The sequence below is a fragment of the Solanum lycopersicum genome, chromosome 2 (genome assembly GCF_036512215.1).
Source record: "Solanum lycopersicum chromosome 2, SLM_r2.1".
NCBI lineage: Eukaryota > Viridiplantae > Streptophyta > Magnoliopsida > Solanales > Solanaceae > Solanum > Solanum lycopersicum.
The window spans coordinates 18,485,485-18,501,330 of NC_090801.1; the positions used below are offsets into that span (position 1 = coordinate 18,485,485).

Sequence of the window (15,846 nt, forward strand, 5' to 3'; positions counted from 1 at the left end):
TAAAATTGTCAGATATTGTCAATCTATCCACAATAACACATATTGAGTCATTTTGCCTTTGGGCATGAGGCAAACCCACAACCAAATCCATATTGAAATATTCCCATTTCCAAGTAGGAATAGCTATATCTTGAGTTAACCCTCCCGGTCTTTAATGTTCGGCCTTGACATGTTTACAATTAGGAAATTTGGGCGCAAACTCCGCTATAGCTTCTTCAAAACGTTCCACCAATAGACCTTTTGTAGATCACGATACATTTTGGTGGAACCCAGATAAATGGAAAATAGGGAACCATGAGCTTCTCCCAAAATTTGTAATCTCAAGTCATCAACATCTTGCACACACAACCTACCTTGGTACCTAACTACATCATCCCCCCAATATCTTAGAAGAATGAGTCATTAAATTTACTAATGACCGATTCATTCAACTCCATCAATAGAGGATCAAGATGTTGCTTAGGATTCACCTCAACCACTAAAGATCGTTTGGAGGTGCACGAAGGATAGGCGAGAGAAGCGAAGATAGATATTGAGACTGCCATGTTGTTGGCCAGAAGTGCATCAGTAGATGAGGAATTGATGACCCGGAGAAACAGAAAGGGCGGAAAATACCTCGTCCGTGACCAGGAAGCAGATAACAGTGGCCCCGACAATGAAGTAATTGAGGAAGACGATGAGGAGGAAATCGTCTACAAGCCTCTACTTCCGACTGTCTAGAAGGAATGACGTAGCCCCAGGACGAGAAACGACCAAAATGTTGTCGTTGCTTGGGAATTTCAATGTTGTCTTTAATTTCCTTGTAATCGCAATGAAAGAATGAATGAAAGATTTCATCCTAAACCCGAACTACGTTGGGCCTGAATTCTCCTTATGAGATATGTAGGCAGCCTTTCCCGGCCCAGCCCCTATCGCTGAAAATTTTCATTCTCCCCGTGTTTCGAAGATACGAAGATAAGATCAACGGACATCGAAAAACAGCTGCAAGAAGACCATAGCTCAACGTGATCAGCCTTCCCGAGATAGCGTTATCAAACAAACAAATTCCTGTTTGTTCAAAATATATTCCCGTCCTCATTCATGGGTTGAGATATCCGCAAACAAAGCGACTTGTGTGTTTATCTGCTTTCTGTGCGATATCATGTATTTTGTACTCCGAATATGCACTAACAAATTTTCCTTTGAGTTGTTTCACCTCTTAGGTACTTTTAACTGATCTGTGTCGATAAAAGCTGGCAGATCACCCCTACTTCACCAAATCAAAAGGTCCTGCAGATTACTTCCCCGAACCGAATTCAGACAGAAGAAATACCGCCATGGGAGACAACAATGATGAAGTTAGCCTTACAGATGTTGTGGTGGCTCAGCCCACCGTGGCAGAACAAAATAAGCTAATTGCGCAACTGATGCAGCAGATAGCAGATATGAGGGTCGAGATGCAACGAAGGCATGACACGCCTCCACCCGCATTCAGTCCTAATTTTATCGACACAAGACCCCCTACGTACTTCCCCTCATCCAACTTGGATCCTACTCAGAACCATCCGTCGACACCGGTGCATAACCCATCTGGGATAAATATGACAACCCAAAACCCCCAGTACGCTTCAGTATCCTATCAAACTCCCTCACCTCTTCCAAACAACCCTCCACAAATGCCACTACACCCCCTAAACACTCAAACAGCCCCACCACCCCAAAATCAGAACCAAAATCCGACCGCCTTCAACCCTTAAACACCACATCCCCACTTAACCCAAAATACCAATCCTCAAAACTATCCACAAAACTATCAAACTGCACAGAACGTCCCGAGCCCTTCCATAGCTCCACCCCTCCCAAAATGAACCACATTCCAAGTCCCCGTCCCGGCTGAGCATGAGGTGAACGGTTTCGAGTTGGATCATTACGAGGAGCAGGAGAAAGAGTGGAAAGCAAGGGAAGAAGCAAAGATAGACATAAAGGAGGGGATTAAGAGGGCAATGAAAGAGTTGCAATGCGTTACAGATGTTGCCGGATTAAGCTACGCAGAACTGTGTATCTACCCAGACTTGAACCTGCCTGAAGTGTTCAAAATCCTGAAGTTTGATACCTTCGGAGGGGTAGGCAACCCCATGGCGCATTTGAGAACGTATTGCGATCAACACGTGGGAGTCGGCAAACATGAAGCTTTACTGATGAGGTTCTTCGGACGGAGTCTGTGCGGTGAGGCCCTGGCATGGTTCACGTCACACGAAGCTCGACAATGGACCAGTTGGAGAACACTAGCTAAAGATTTCATTGATAGATTTGCATACAACGTCGAGATAGTCCTTGATCGGTACTCTTTGGAGAAAATGAAGTAGAAATCCACAGAAAGCTATTGGGAATTTGCCTACAGATTGAGGAAAAAGGAAGCGAGGGTGAGGCCTCCGATGACAGAAAAGGAGATAGTAGAGGTTTTTGTACGGGTGCAAGAGCCCGAATATTACGACAGAATCATTTTGTTGATCGGAGCCAAATTCGCCGAGATAGTCAAAGTGGGTGAGACTATCGAAGATGGCCTGAAGTCGGGGAAGATAGCCCGAGTGTCCGCATCGCTTGGATCTTCCGGACTTGTGAGGAAGAAGAGAGAGGAGGTTGCCGCTATTTCATACGGGGGAATAAAGGTCCCCAAAAACTCACCGCGTCCTCAAGACTGCTCCAAGCCTCCACCAAAGTCTCACCAAGCCTATCATCCACAATCCAATCTTTCTGGCAACTACCATGCTGTCCCCCGCTTATCCAGATTCTCAAATTTTGTCATATCAAAATCGACCCCCAAATCCCCAAAATTTTCCCTCCGTATACCCAAATTACCCCCAAGCTTATCAAATTCCTCATTTTACCAGAATGTCGCTCCCAGCTGCGCTAATGTACAGCCAAGCTATCGAGCACCTTCCCCCGCATATCAAATTCAAACTCCAGCATATTAAAGCCCCCTCACAAAATACCAAGCTCCAGTGCCAAATTACCAGACAAATCCCTAACCTACAACCCAAGCTCCTCGCCCAAATGCTCGCAGTTATCAACAAGTTCCTCCCCCTCAGCAGAGCGGGTATGATCCTTCTCACCCCAGGTTTGAGAAGAATCCCTCCAGAAACTTTACCGCGCTGGCTGAAAGCAGAACCAAGCTGTTCGAAAGATTATCTACGGCCGGATACATCCACCCTGTGGGGCCCAAGCCTGTGGATGTCAACTCCAGATTCTACAAACCGGAGCAGAGATGTGCTTATCATTCCAACAGTGTTGGACATGACACTAAAGACTATATCAATCTTAAGCACAAGATCCAAGATTTGATCGACCAGGAAGTGGTCTCCCTTCAGCATGCGGCGCCGAACGTCAATACAAATCCGCTGCCAAATCATGGGGGTGGAAACATCAACATGATAGAAACAGACGAAGAGGCGTGTGAAACCAAGAGGATTACTCTTGTTGCACAGGAAGACTTGGAGAAGGCTGTCGCTTCTTTAAGCGTCAGGGAAAAGGGAGAGTTCGTTATTCTGACACCTGCGAAGGTTGTTGCCTTGGTGCCCTCGAAGACTCTCGCCAAACCCAAGTTTGTCATAAAAATGGTCGTGGCCCAAGGCATGACTAGATCTGGCAGATGCTACACTCCTGATGAGCTTGCTCTCGGAGGATAAGAGAAAGATCATGCCAAGAGACCAATAATTGAATCAGAAGCCGAGGAGTTCTGGAGGAGAATGCAGCCTAAAGATTACTCCATTGTCAAACACTTGGAGAAGACTCCAGCCCAGATTTCTGTGTGGGCCCTACTGATGAGCTCCTGGTCCCACAGATAGGCTTTGATGAAAGCTCTTGATGACACGTACGTTCCCTTAAGTATGAGCAGCGATAACGTAGCTTCCATGATTCACCAAGTCATTCGGGGACACCTTATCAGTTTCTGCGATGATGAATTGCTGGCCGAAGGGAGATCCCATAACAAAGCTTTACACGTCACTGTGATATGCCGCGGAAAGGTCCTCAATCGTGTTTTGGTAGACGATGGATCTAGTTTGAACGTATGCCCCTTGTCCACATTGAAGCAGCTGAGGTTTGACCTCGGAAAGTTAGAGCAAAACCAGGTTAATGTAGGAGCGTTTGATGGTGTGCAAAGAGACACATTAGGGGCGGTGAACCTGACCATCCAAATGGGCCCTGCGGAGTTCGACGCGAAGTTCCAAGTGTTGGATATCGACACCAGCTATAACCTTCTTTTGGGAAGGCCATTCATTCACATGGCTGGAGCTGTCCCCTCCACTCTCCACCAAATGATGAAATTGGTATGGAAAAATGAAGAGATAGTTATTCACGGTGAAAGGAGCCACTCAGGCAAGCAAAGCTAGTATTTGACGAGATGCCGCAATGTTCGGATTTTTACACGGTGGAGCTGGTAAATGCCACCGATGAGGGCTTGGCCCCGCAGACTACCATGCCGGCCGTGAACAGAATGATCGCCACGGTAATGTTACAGAATGGGTTCGAACCAAGTTTTGGATTGGGAAGAAAATCCCAATGGATTATTGACCTAGTTCCGATCCTTGCTAAAGGATCAAAATATGGTTTGGGGTATACCCCCACACATGAAGATATGAAGATGAAGAAGAACAAGGATCAAGAGTTAGCTAAACTGATCCCGCATCTGTACCGGTCCTTTTCGATCTAAGAGTGTGCCGACCCTGAAAACTGTGGGGAAGGAATCTGTGACCTTTTCAAGGAGATCAATTCTATCATCGAGGAGGAGGTCAAAACAGCTGGCATTTGTGATGCGGAACCAGGGGAGATGCTGCAGAATTGGACTTCCACGCCAATCCTGATGTCCCGAACTCTTTGGTAGAAAGGAGTCATTTTATGCATTCTAAAATTGGTGGTCATCCGGAAGAGGCCCGAGACCCATCATTTCTACATTTTCCTTAATTGTTCGAATTTTGAGTTGTCTTTATGATGTTTAAAAGGCGACATGGCCCTGTGCCATGACCCAAGTTTGCATTTTTGTTTTTAAATGAAAGACTCCTTATTTTAAATCTATTTATTTAGTTGCTTGTTATACTTTATTTTCCCAATGTCATGTCATTTCATGAGCTAAATGAGCAAAATGAGACAAATAACGATGAGGTTGATGACTACCAAGAAAGTGGAGAACTAGACTATGTTGTAGAAGAATTTCAATAGTTCGAGAATCAACATAAACCGAATCTAGAGGAGACAAAAACGGTGAATTTGGGAGGGAATGTGTCAAAGAAGTTAAGATCAACACCTATCTGAATAAAACTCAGAAGGAGAGTCTGGTTCATTTGCTCGCCGAATACAGTGATGTGTTTGTTTGGGAAGTCGGTGACATGCAGGGGTTGAGTACTGATGTCGTATCTCATAAGCTATCTATCAACCCAGGTTTCGAGCCGGTGAAACAAAAGACTCGGAAATTCAAGCCTGAATTGAGTTTGAAGATTAAGGAAGAAATCACCAAGCAGATAGAGTCTCGATGAGTAGAAGTAACGCAATATCCAACCTGGTTGGCCAATGTCGTTCCGGTCGCCAAGAAAGATGGAAAAATCAAGATTTGTGTCGATTATAGAGACCTCAACAAGGCTAGTCTGAAGGATAATTTTCCATTGCCGAATATCCATATTTTGATTGACAATTGTGCCAAACACGAGATGCAGTCATTTGTGGACTGTTACGTAGGTTATCACAAAATTTTGATGGATGAAGAACACGCAGAAAAAACAGCGTTCATCACACCTTGGGGTGTGTATCACTACAGGGTGATGTCGTTCGGCCTCAAGAACGCTGGTGCCACTTACATGAGAGCCATGACGACTATTTTCCATGACATGATTCATAAAGAAATTGAAGTGTACGTGGACGATGTCATAATCAAATCCTGCGAGAATTCTGATCATTTGACACACCTGAGAAAATTCTTTGAACGTTTGCATCGGTACAACTTGAAGCTAAATCCCGCCAAATGCGATTTTGGAGTCCCAGCTGGGAAGTTGTTAGGGTTATAGTCAGCAGAAGAGGTATTGAGCTTGACCCCTCCAAGATTAAGGCAATTAAAGAGTTACCTCCGCCGAAAACGAGAAAAGAGGTGATGAGTTTCTTAGGGAGGTTAAACTATATCAGCCGGTTTATAGCACAATCAACAGTGGTATGTGAGCCTATTTTCAAGTTGCTGAAGAAAGACGCCCCGACTAAGTGGACAGAGGAGTGCAAGACCACTTTCGACGCTATATAGAGCTATTTGTCTAACCCACCAGTATTGAATCCTCCGCGAGAAGGGAGTCCTTTGTTACTGTATTTGTCTGTTTCAGATAATGCCTTTGGATGTGTACTTGGTCAACACGACAAGACAGGGAAGAAAGAAAGGGCTATCTACTACATAATCAAGAAATTTACTCCGTACGAATCTCGCTACACTTTGCTGGAGAGAACATGATGTGCTCTGACGTGGCTCACTCAGAAGTTGATACATTATTTGTCTTCGTATACTACATATCTCATTTCCAGAATGGATCCCCTGAAGTACATTTTCCAGAAAGCGATGTCGACCGGAAAGTTAGCCAAATGGCAAATGCTGTTGAGTGAGTTTGATATCGTGTATGTGACTTAGAAGGCAATAAAGGCACAAGCCTTGGCTGACCATCTGGTAAAAAATCCCATTGATGAAGAATATGAACCTCTTAAGACATATTTTCACGATGAAGAAGTGTCGTTTGTGGGTGAAGAGACTTCTAAAGCGTATCAAGGTTGGAGATTATTCATTGACGGAGCGGCGAATCACCAAGGTAAAGGTGTTGGAGCAGTCTTGGTATCAGAATCTGGTCAGCACTATCCTATGGCAGCTAAACTACGATTCAATTGCACAAACAACATGGCTGAATACAAAGCCTGTATTCTTGGTTTGAAAATGGACATTGACATGAATGTGTACGAGTTACTGGTTATTGGGGATTCAAACCTCTTGATTCATCAGGTTCAAGGTTAATGGGCTGTGAAGAACCCAAAAATTATACCTTACGTACAGTATGTGCAAAATCTATGTAAAAGGTTTCGGAAGATCGAGTTTAGACATACTCCCAGAATATATAATGAATTAGTCGACGCTCTTGCCACCATCGCTTCGATGATCAAACATCCGGATACTGATTACATTGACCCGCTGGATATAGAGTTGAAGGAACACCCGGTCCATTGTTCACACGTTGAATCAGAAGCAGATGGTTTGCCTTGTTGATATAAAGAGGTACTTGAAGTCTGGGACGTATCCAGAAGACGCTACATCTAATCAAAAGAAGTCGATACATCGTATGGCTCTCAATTTTTTTCTGAATGGAGAAGTCCTGTATAGGAGGACTCCACATTTGGGTCTTTTAAGATGTGTGGATGCTATTGAAGCTGCGAGGCTTATTGAACAAATACATGCTGGAGTTTGCGGTACACACATGAATGGGCTTACTTTGGCAAGAAAGGTTCTTTGAGCTGGTTATTTCTGGATGACTATGGAGAATGTCTGTTGCAAATTCGTGCAAAAATGCCAAAAGTGTCAAGTGCACGGCGATTTGATACGGGTGCCACCTCACGAACTTAACGCTATGAGTTCACCTTGGCCATTTGTAGCTTGGGGAATGGATGTCATCGGTCCTATAGAGCCATCCGCTTCCAATGGACACAGGTTCATTTTGGTTGCCATTGATTATTTCGCCAAGTGGGTGGAAGCGGCCTCTTACAAGTCGGTAACCAAGAAAGTGGTGGCCGATTTTGTCCGCAACAACCTAATATGCAGATTTGGAGTTCCAGAATCCATCATTACTGATAACGGTGCAAATCTCAACAGTCATTAGATGAAGGAGATAAGTGAACAATTTAAGATTATCCACCGAAAGTCAACTGCTTATCGCCCTCAAATGAACGAAGCAGTAGAGGCCGCCAACAAGAACATCAAAAAGATTTCGAGGAAAATGATTGACAAACAGCATGCCCTACTAGTTTATCGAACGATAGTCAGAACTTCGACTGGGGCTACTCCATATTTACTAGTATATGGAACAGAGGCAGTCGTGCCGGTTGAAGGTGAGATACCGTCATTGAGGATCATCCAAGAAGCTGAATTAAGTAACGCCGAATGGGTTAGCAAACGGATTGATCAACTTGTCTTGATTGATGAGAAGAGAATGGTCGTTGTTTGTTATGGCCAGTTGTATAGACAGAGAATGACTCACGCTTTTCACAAAAGAGTAAGAGCCAGAAATTTTGAAGTTGGACAGTTGGTTCTTAAGCGTATTTTTCCTCATCAAGACGAGTACAAAGGAAAGTTCGCACCAAACTGTCAAGGTCCCTACATGGTTCGTAAAGTACTATCTGGAGGTGTTTTGGTCCTGTCAGAGATGGATGGCGCTGTATTGCCCAAGCCTATCAACTCAAATGTTGTCAATAGATACTATGCGTGAAGTTTCATTCCGCATTTTTCTGTCATTACTTGTAATCGTTCTGTTTGCTTACATTTATTTCAAATTATTACTTCTCTTGTAACGAACTACGTCTGACCTGAATTCTCGAAAACGAGATACGTAGGCGGCCTATGTCGGCTTCGGCCACCCCATTTACCCCCTTTAATTATTTCTTTGTGTCTGAACTACGTTCGACCTGAATTCTCAAGAATGCGATATGTAGGCGGCCTTTGTCGGCCTCGGTCGGTTTCCTTGTAAATTTTATTCTTGTTAACCTTTAAGGGGAACTACGTTTGACCGGATTCCTGCCTCAACGGGATACGTAGGCGCCACAAGGGCGTAAGTTCTATTTTCCCCCTTTACAATAGAACAGGGACAGAATTTTTGAGAGGCACTCAAAAATTATCCAGAGAAAGCCTTCTCTTCAGCAAACCAAACTAAAGACGTTTTGAGATCTGCAACTGGGACAAAATTTTTGAGAGGATCTCAAAAATCCCGCGATCTGTTCAGCTACAGTAGAAAGATAAGCAAGACAATAAAACAGGGACAGAATTTTTGAGGATGGCCTAAAAATTTTGTTATGGATGTTCCCTACGAGTCTGGAGTGCCTCTGAAACTCATCAGTGAATGATCAGATAGACCTTTCGGGTGTCGGATTCGAAGGAGCTCGTTAAGCCTGATATGACATGACTTGGCAGTGACTTTTTTAATATACTATTTCTTAAAGATTTTCTATTTTCTCTGAAAATTTCCCTTTTATGTTTCATTTGTTTTGTCATAAGATATATCTTCTTATCTACCAAGGGTCGGGAAATCACGAAATCAACCGGAGATATCAAGAGAAGGACCAAACAGCTGGAGAAATCGACACAGATCAGTATGTTTTAAAAATTGACAATTTTTCTGTGGATGCAGGTTTATAGTTTTGCTGTGAAACTGGCCGAATTCTCCCGACAGATTAACACGAAGAGCTCCCAAAGAGGAAAAAACTATCTCCAAAACCAGTAATTTTACTGAAAGCAGGAGGCAGTTCATATCATTTGTGTCAAGATGCTTGTGAATGTGTTTGTTTATTTGAAGCCATTCTCCAACAATACGAAATTTACAAAAGTGTCTAGCCAGATTCAAAGGTGAATCAAACAGGAATCTCAGCAAAGATTTAACGATATCCGTAGAGGACGCTATTTGCAATACGTCATCAAAACAAGATAATTATTGTAAATTAAGATAACACATTACCCCAGAAGAGATAGTTATTTTATTATTCGTTATTATCGATCAAGTCGGTATATTATGTGGAGGTCATTTTGTCGTTATCATTAATACAGACGATATAAATAATCATGCATCGCGGAAGTCATGCATCACGGAAGTCATGCATCGCGGAAGTCATATATGCTGAAAAATCATGCATCGCGTAAATGATGCATCGCGGAAGTCATACTGTAGGAATCAGGCATCGCGGAAAATCATGCATTGCGAGTCAACAATTATGTATGACGAGAAGATTTCATGCCGCGTCAAAATTTATACATCGCGAGAATATTTCATACCTCGCTGAAATTTACACATCGCGAGAAGAATTCATACCTTGCTGGAATTTGTGCATAACAAGAAGGATCCATGCCTCGTTGAAAATCATGCATCGCGGAAGTCATGCATCACGAAATCATGCATTGCGAGTTCACAATTATGTGCGACGAGAAGATTTCATACCTCGTCGAAATTTATACATCCCGAGAAGATTTCATACCTAGCTGAAATTTAGACATCGCGAGAAAAATTTATACCTCGTTGGAATTTATGCATAACGAGAAGGATCCATGCCTCGTTAAAAATCATGCATCGCAAAAAGTCATGCATTGCGGAAAATCATGCATTGCGAGCCAACAATTATGCATAACAAGAAGATTTCATGCGTCGTCAAAATTTATACATCGTGAGAAGATTTTATGCCTCGCTGAAAGTTATGCATCGCGAGAAGATTCATGCCTCGCAGGAATTTACGTATCGCGGGAAGATATTCATGCCCCGCAAGAGGACATACACGGATAAAGAAAGAGCAACACTTATCCATTGGCCTCGATTGCATTCTAATATTTCTTATAAAAGTAAATGTCAAGAAGAGCATCAAAGATAACGACCGAAGAGACATCAATATCGCATCAACATTTATTTATTTATTTCGACATCAAATATAGAGTACATTGAAGATTATATTGCAAAAGACAAGACATAAGCTTTATTTGCTGGACGCCAGACCAGTCAAGTCGACGTCGATTGGAGGAGAACAAGGAAGTGTCGGCACGGTGAAAAAGACACTGTCTCCCATCCTAATTGCATTTTTAAGCTGACGAGTTTTATCTCAGTCTTTATCAAGAGCATCCAAAAAGGATGAATTCTCCAAAAACCACAGGTGCGGGCGACATCAAAAAGGAATATCACACTCTTCGGACGCAAGCAGAGGAGCGACTTCTACCACAATCATACCACCCCTCTCGAGGCATAAGGGTTTTCTTTAGTTCTGTCAGTTTCATTCTCGCATCCGCAAGTTTTGATTTATCGGGAGCATGTTTTTAATCTGAGTGACAATGCGTCAAGAGCTTTGGAAATAATGTCGGTGTGAGTTCTTAATTATGGGTGTGAAGCGCGCCACATTCATGGTTAAGAGGTTACAAGCCTCCTTTTCATACTCTTTAATTCGTCACTTGTCCAAAACCGAAGGTTATCTAGCATAATAGATTTCCTTTCCGCCGATCGAGTCGAACTACACACAGCCTGATTCCGAAGGTTTATGGATATGTAGGCGGATTCAATGTTGAAACTCGGCTGTATTCCAACATTATCTCTCGAATTGTATTCTCAAGAATTTCGATACCTTCATAATTCGGTGTCGATGTGGCTTTTGATTCTTTCAAATCGTGCGATAAATCAATCTTATCGAACTACAAGTGGCCTAAATTCTCATATAGCCTGAGATATGTAGGAAACCCGTTGCAAGGGTTCGGCCATAATTCCTAGACCCATTGTCGAATCCTTCCTTTTGAAATGATTGGAGTTGGTCAAAATTGGTCTGGTCAATTTCATTTTCCTCGAGCTGCTTGCTTCAACCCGAGTAAAATGAGGGACAGTTGTTGACACCCAATTTTTGACCCACGTCGGTATAAATGAATTATCGAGCTTCGTGAGTTTTCTGAATTATTTAGGTTAATTAGTTTTATAAATCTTGCGAAAATTTAAAAAAATATATATATAATACATGGATTTTATGCTACTTATCATAACTTTAGATAGTGTATATATATATATATATATATATATTACATAGTTATGTATATAGTTAGTATATTTTTTGATTACTCAAAAACCCTCTAAGAAATACACTTAAGTATTTGATTAAACTTGTTTAATTTAAATTATAATTATACTTTAATCACTTTTTACTATCTTAATAATTATTTTACTAAATAAAGAAGCTCGTTGATTAATTAATACAAATTCGTTGGTTTAAAGCTTAATCAAATTTTATCATGATTTCCCCTTAAACATACCTAAAAAACGAATTTGGGCCCCTTCCCCTTTGTGTTATTGGCCCAAGCCTTCACTCCCTAACCCATTCCCCTCTTAACTCAATTCCCAGCCCAATCCAACCTTCTTCAGCGGACCATCCCATTTCTTTCCAACGTTTTCCTAATCCAGTCCACTCCATTTTTCCCCTTAACCCAATTCCATATTTTCCCCAGGCCCAAACCCCTTTCCCTCTGATCCGACCCGACCCCCCATCCCTTTCTCCTTCTTCCTCTCACGCGGCAGATTCCCAGGAACAGAAAAACATCAACGAAAACCCCTCCGCAGACGCAAACCCAGAAAATGGAGCACCCACGCGATGAAATTCCAAAATCTCCCTGCATCTCTCACCACGCTCACTCTCCTCCTCTCGTTCCTCCTCCGCGTGTGTGATGGAGAAAGTGATGTCTGGTACAAACCTCGCGCATAGATGCGCTAGGTGACGCAGAAATGGATCCTCCCTTTCTCTGCGTTACAATCTCGCCAGCTGCGTACACCTGCAAATCGTCCTTGCTCGTGTGGAGATGAGGACATGTCGCATTGCAAGGACACCCATTTAATCTCGACCGTCCTTCCCTCCTTTTGCGTTTCCAGAATGGGGTGGATTTTCAGAAAAAAGGTGTTGTGTTAAGGGCAAAGAATTCAAATTTTGAAAAAATGGGCCGAAATTCCTTTGCCCCGCATTCCCCTCGAAAACCCTAATTGTTTTCCTATATAAACCCCCCTCCCTCTTCAGATTAAGGGGTTAGAATTTTGGGGTTAGTAATTTTCGGTTTAGAAATTTGGGGTCTAAAAGTTTACGTTGTAATTTTGTGAGAATTCTATCACGAAGGGGCGAGACAAATTTTAAGAGAGTGTTCTGTTTCCTTCTTCGTTTGTTTTAAAGAAATTCACAGACGACAGTGAACTCAGCCTGCTTTTCCATTTTTCTTTTCTTGTTTTTGCCTCGTTGTTTGGATTGCTGTCGAGTTTCTTCTCGAATCCAATTTCGGAGTGATATTTTGCCTGAGGCCGAACTCCGTTCGTGTTCGAGTGGTGTGTGAAGTCGTTTTCTCCCTTGCTTACATAGTCCCGTTTCGCTGCATTTAGAAAGGTAACATTCATTTTGACCCTCGACTCTTAGTTGTATCGGTTGTTTATACTTTAGCGTTTAGGTTGGTTGTAGCTGCTGTTGATTTGATGTAGTGCAGTGGCTGTTTGAAATTCGTGGTTGGCCTTGTCTTTGATTGTGTTTATTGTAATTTCCGGCGTTTGATAATGTTTTAAAGGGAATGAACGGTGTTTGAAGTTTCGATTCTCCGAACCCGTTTCTGTTTCACTTCCTGTTTCTCCCTCCGCCCCGCCCCCCCTGTTTATGCTCATGTATGAATTTGTTTAAGGGAATCCCTTTTTTTATTTTGCTTATATGAGTGGTAGTTGTTATCCGTTTGGTAGGCATGAAATCCAGATTCCTTTCAGACTCTTTTGTCGTCATCTTTGTTGTCATTTCTTCTTCTTTTTTTTTTTGCATTTGATGTCAAACTTATTCGATGATGGGTTGGGCAGTAGCAAAGTAATGTATTGAACGATAATAGTGATGTCTTATTTTGGAGTTTGTTGTTTTTTTTGTTATTAGTTTGACAGGTCAAATTTTAAATTCAAAGATTGCCATATGCATGCCATGTTCTATGAAATTGAAAGTTTATTGTTTGGTTGGGCAAGTAAAATCGCCTCAATACAGTTATTTACCTTGGGTCGACTCACGTTTTTCATTACTTTCTTTTCCGTCGTCTCCTTCATGTTGCGCTAGTTTGACTGTTCTTGCTACATGTTGTCGTGTGTCTATTTATCCGATAAGATATCATCCATGATTATGCTTTGATTTGACATCCAAGTTATGTTTGATGTATTTTGGTTAAATGTTTGTCTTGCATTATAGCATGCTCAATTAAATGTGTCTGAATGTGTTGCCATGAAGATTTGTCTTTCTTATTATGACTTGATTGCTTGTTCCGTCTTCCCCATTCCCAGTCTGTTACCATCGGGGGACTATAAGTTTTTTTTTAGTTTTTTTTTTGTTTTTTATTGGTTTATTTATTTCATTTATTTATTCTATGTCATCTTCCTCTGACCATTCCCTATTTTGTATTGCATGAAAATTTTGCCTCGAGTTCATTGTGAACTTTTATTTCCCCTCTCTCGGCATCTTTAAGAAAAACCATGAAAGACTTGATTTCTTCTTTTCGAGTCAAAGCCATAAAATTCAGCGGACTGATTCTCAAATTGAACTAGATTGAAGAATTGAAGGAATTGGAGGAAGAGAAATTGGAAGATTTTTTTTCCTTTATTTTTATTTTATTTTATTTTATTTTGTAATGGGCATAAGCCCTCGTTGCTTTACTTTCTCGCATTTATTTTCGTATGTGTAGACTAAGACAGGCACGAAAGAAAAATTGGTAAAAACCCGAAAACATGTGGGTCCAAAATTCGATCAAGGCGAACAGAACCCGAATTTGGACCCAAAATCTCTCTCTTTCTCTCTCTCTCTCTCTCTGTCGAACTATTTGTTTATATGTTCGTTTAAATGCCTTTCGTCTAGGATTAGAAAACTCCAAACCCCACCGAACACCTTTTACCTTATCGAACTTAAAACGTAAAATTAAACTTTAAAACGATGGATCTTTAAATTTGAAAGTTGCTTAAGGTTAAGATTTAACTTTAACGGAATCTTAAAACAATATTTTTTTGCAAGTTCGTTGGGTTTTAAGAAATCTAACTTTTAAAGAAGAAAAAATTCGCAGAAGTTAAAATTAAATAGTCAAATTGTTAATCGTCGGAAAACCTTATTTAACGGAGCGTCTTAGGTGCTTTTTCGTAACCTTCCTAAGACGCTAATAGGAATCCCGAACCCTTAAAAGTTTTCAAACGATTTTCTGTTTAATTATTTGAAAACCAGTTTTCTTAATTTTCTCAAATTAAGTGGCGACTCCTAAAAGTCGAAAATACCTCTAAAATAAAAACTCTTGCCGAAAATATTTTTTCGATAAAACACATGTTTTATTCCTTGAATTTACCTTAATTATATATTGGATATGTGTTTTTGAGTGATGGAAGTATTAAGGATCATGTAAAGGGAAATAGCTATGAATCTTGATTCTTTCTTGGGTTCAATTATGCAAGATGAGTTTCTTAGATAATAATGTTTTTATTTCTAATGTATTGTGGTGATGTTTATGACTAGTATCCTTCATCCTTAACCCTAGACTTGTGACTTCACTACAATGTGTGTAAGCATGTTCTGTTATTTATTGTTATCTGGTTCAATGTAGCTCGTAATGACTATAATTAAGAGTTAAAGTGAAAGGTTAACTCACTTGTTTATGGTTCTAGAATTAAATAATTATTCTCTCTTGTGATTACCTATGAGCTATTATGTTTATATGTTTGCATAAGGGCCTAGTAAAGGCTAGTGTGAACATTTGAGATGACTAAAGATGGTTATAAGAAAGGAATAGATGCTTAACACCGAAAGGTCATGTAAATGAGATGGAGGTCTCACATTTAGTAAGTACGGCCTCCCGTATGGGTTTCCTCACGTAAGTAAGTATGGATTCCCAAGTTATGTGTTGTCTCATGATATGGGAACTCCCATGTTAGAAAGTTAGGTTTCCTAGTAACAATCTTTTTGACCCTTAACTATGTGCCCACATAGTACTTTGACTAAAATGTCCTTTTTCTTATACATTTATTATTTTTGTGCAAAGAAGTCATACTAAGTAGGTGTGATGTTATAACCCATATTACTTTCCCTGATTCCCAAACATTT

General features: G+C 41.2%; 2 protein-coding genes across 2 annotated transcripts; both read left to right on the plus strand.

Moving 5' to 3' along the window:
• Positions 1-3,830: 3,830 nt before the first annotated feature.
• Positions 3,831-4,370, plus strand: LOC138341920 (uncharacterized). Its single transcript, XM_069294105.1, has one exon. The coding sequence runs from the start codon at positions 3,831-3,833 to the stop codon at positions 4,368-4,370; it is 540 nt and encodes a 179-aa protein (XP_069150206.1).
• A 3,498-nt stretch (positions 4,371-7,868) lies between these two features.
• Positions 7,869-8,474, plus strand: LOC138341921 (uncharacterized). Its single transcript, XM_069294106.1, has one exon. The coding sequence runs from the start codon at positions 7,869-7,871 to the stop codon at positions 8,472-8,474; it is 606 nt and encodes a 201-aa protein (XP_069150207.1).
• The last annotated feature ends 7,372 nt before the right edge of the window (positions 8,475-15,846 follow it).

Coding starts and splice junctions, on each gene's coding strand:
- LOC138341920 (XM_069294105.1), top strand. CDS start 3,831: ATGAAAGCTCTTGATGACACGTACGTTCCCTTAAGTATGAGCAGCGAT.
- LOC138341921 (XM_069294106.1), top strand. CDS start 7,869: ATGAAGGAGATAAGTGAACAATTTAAGATTATCCACCGAAAGTCAACT.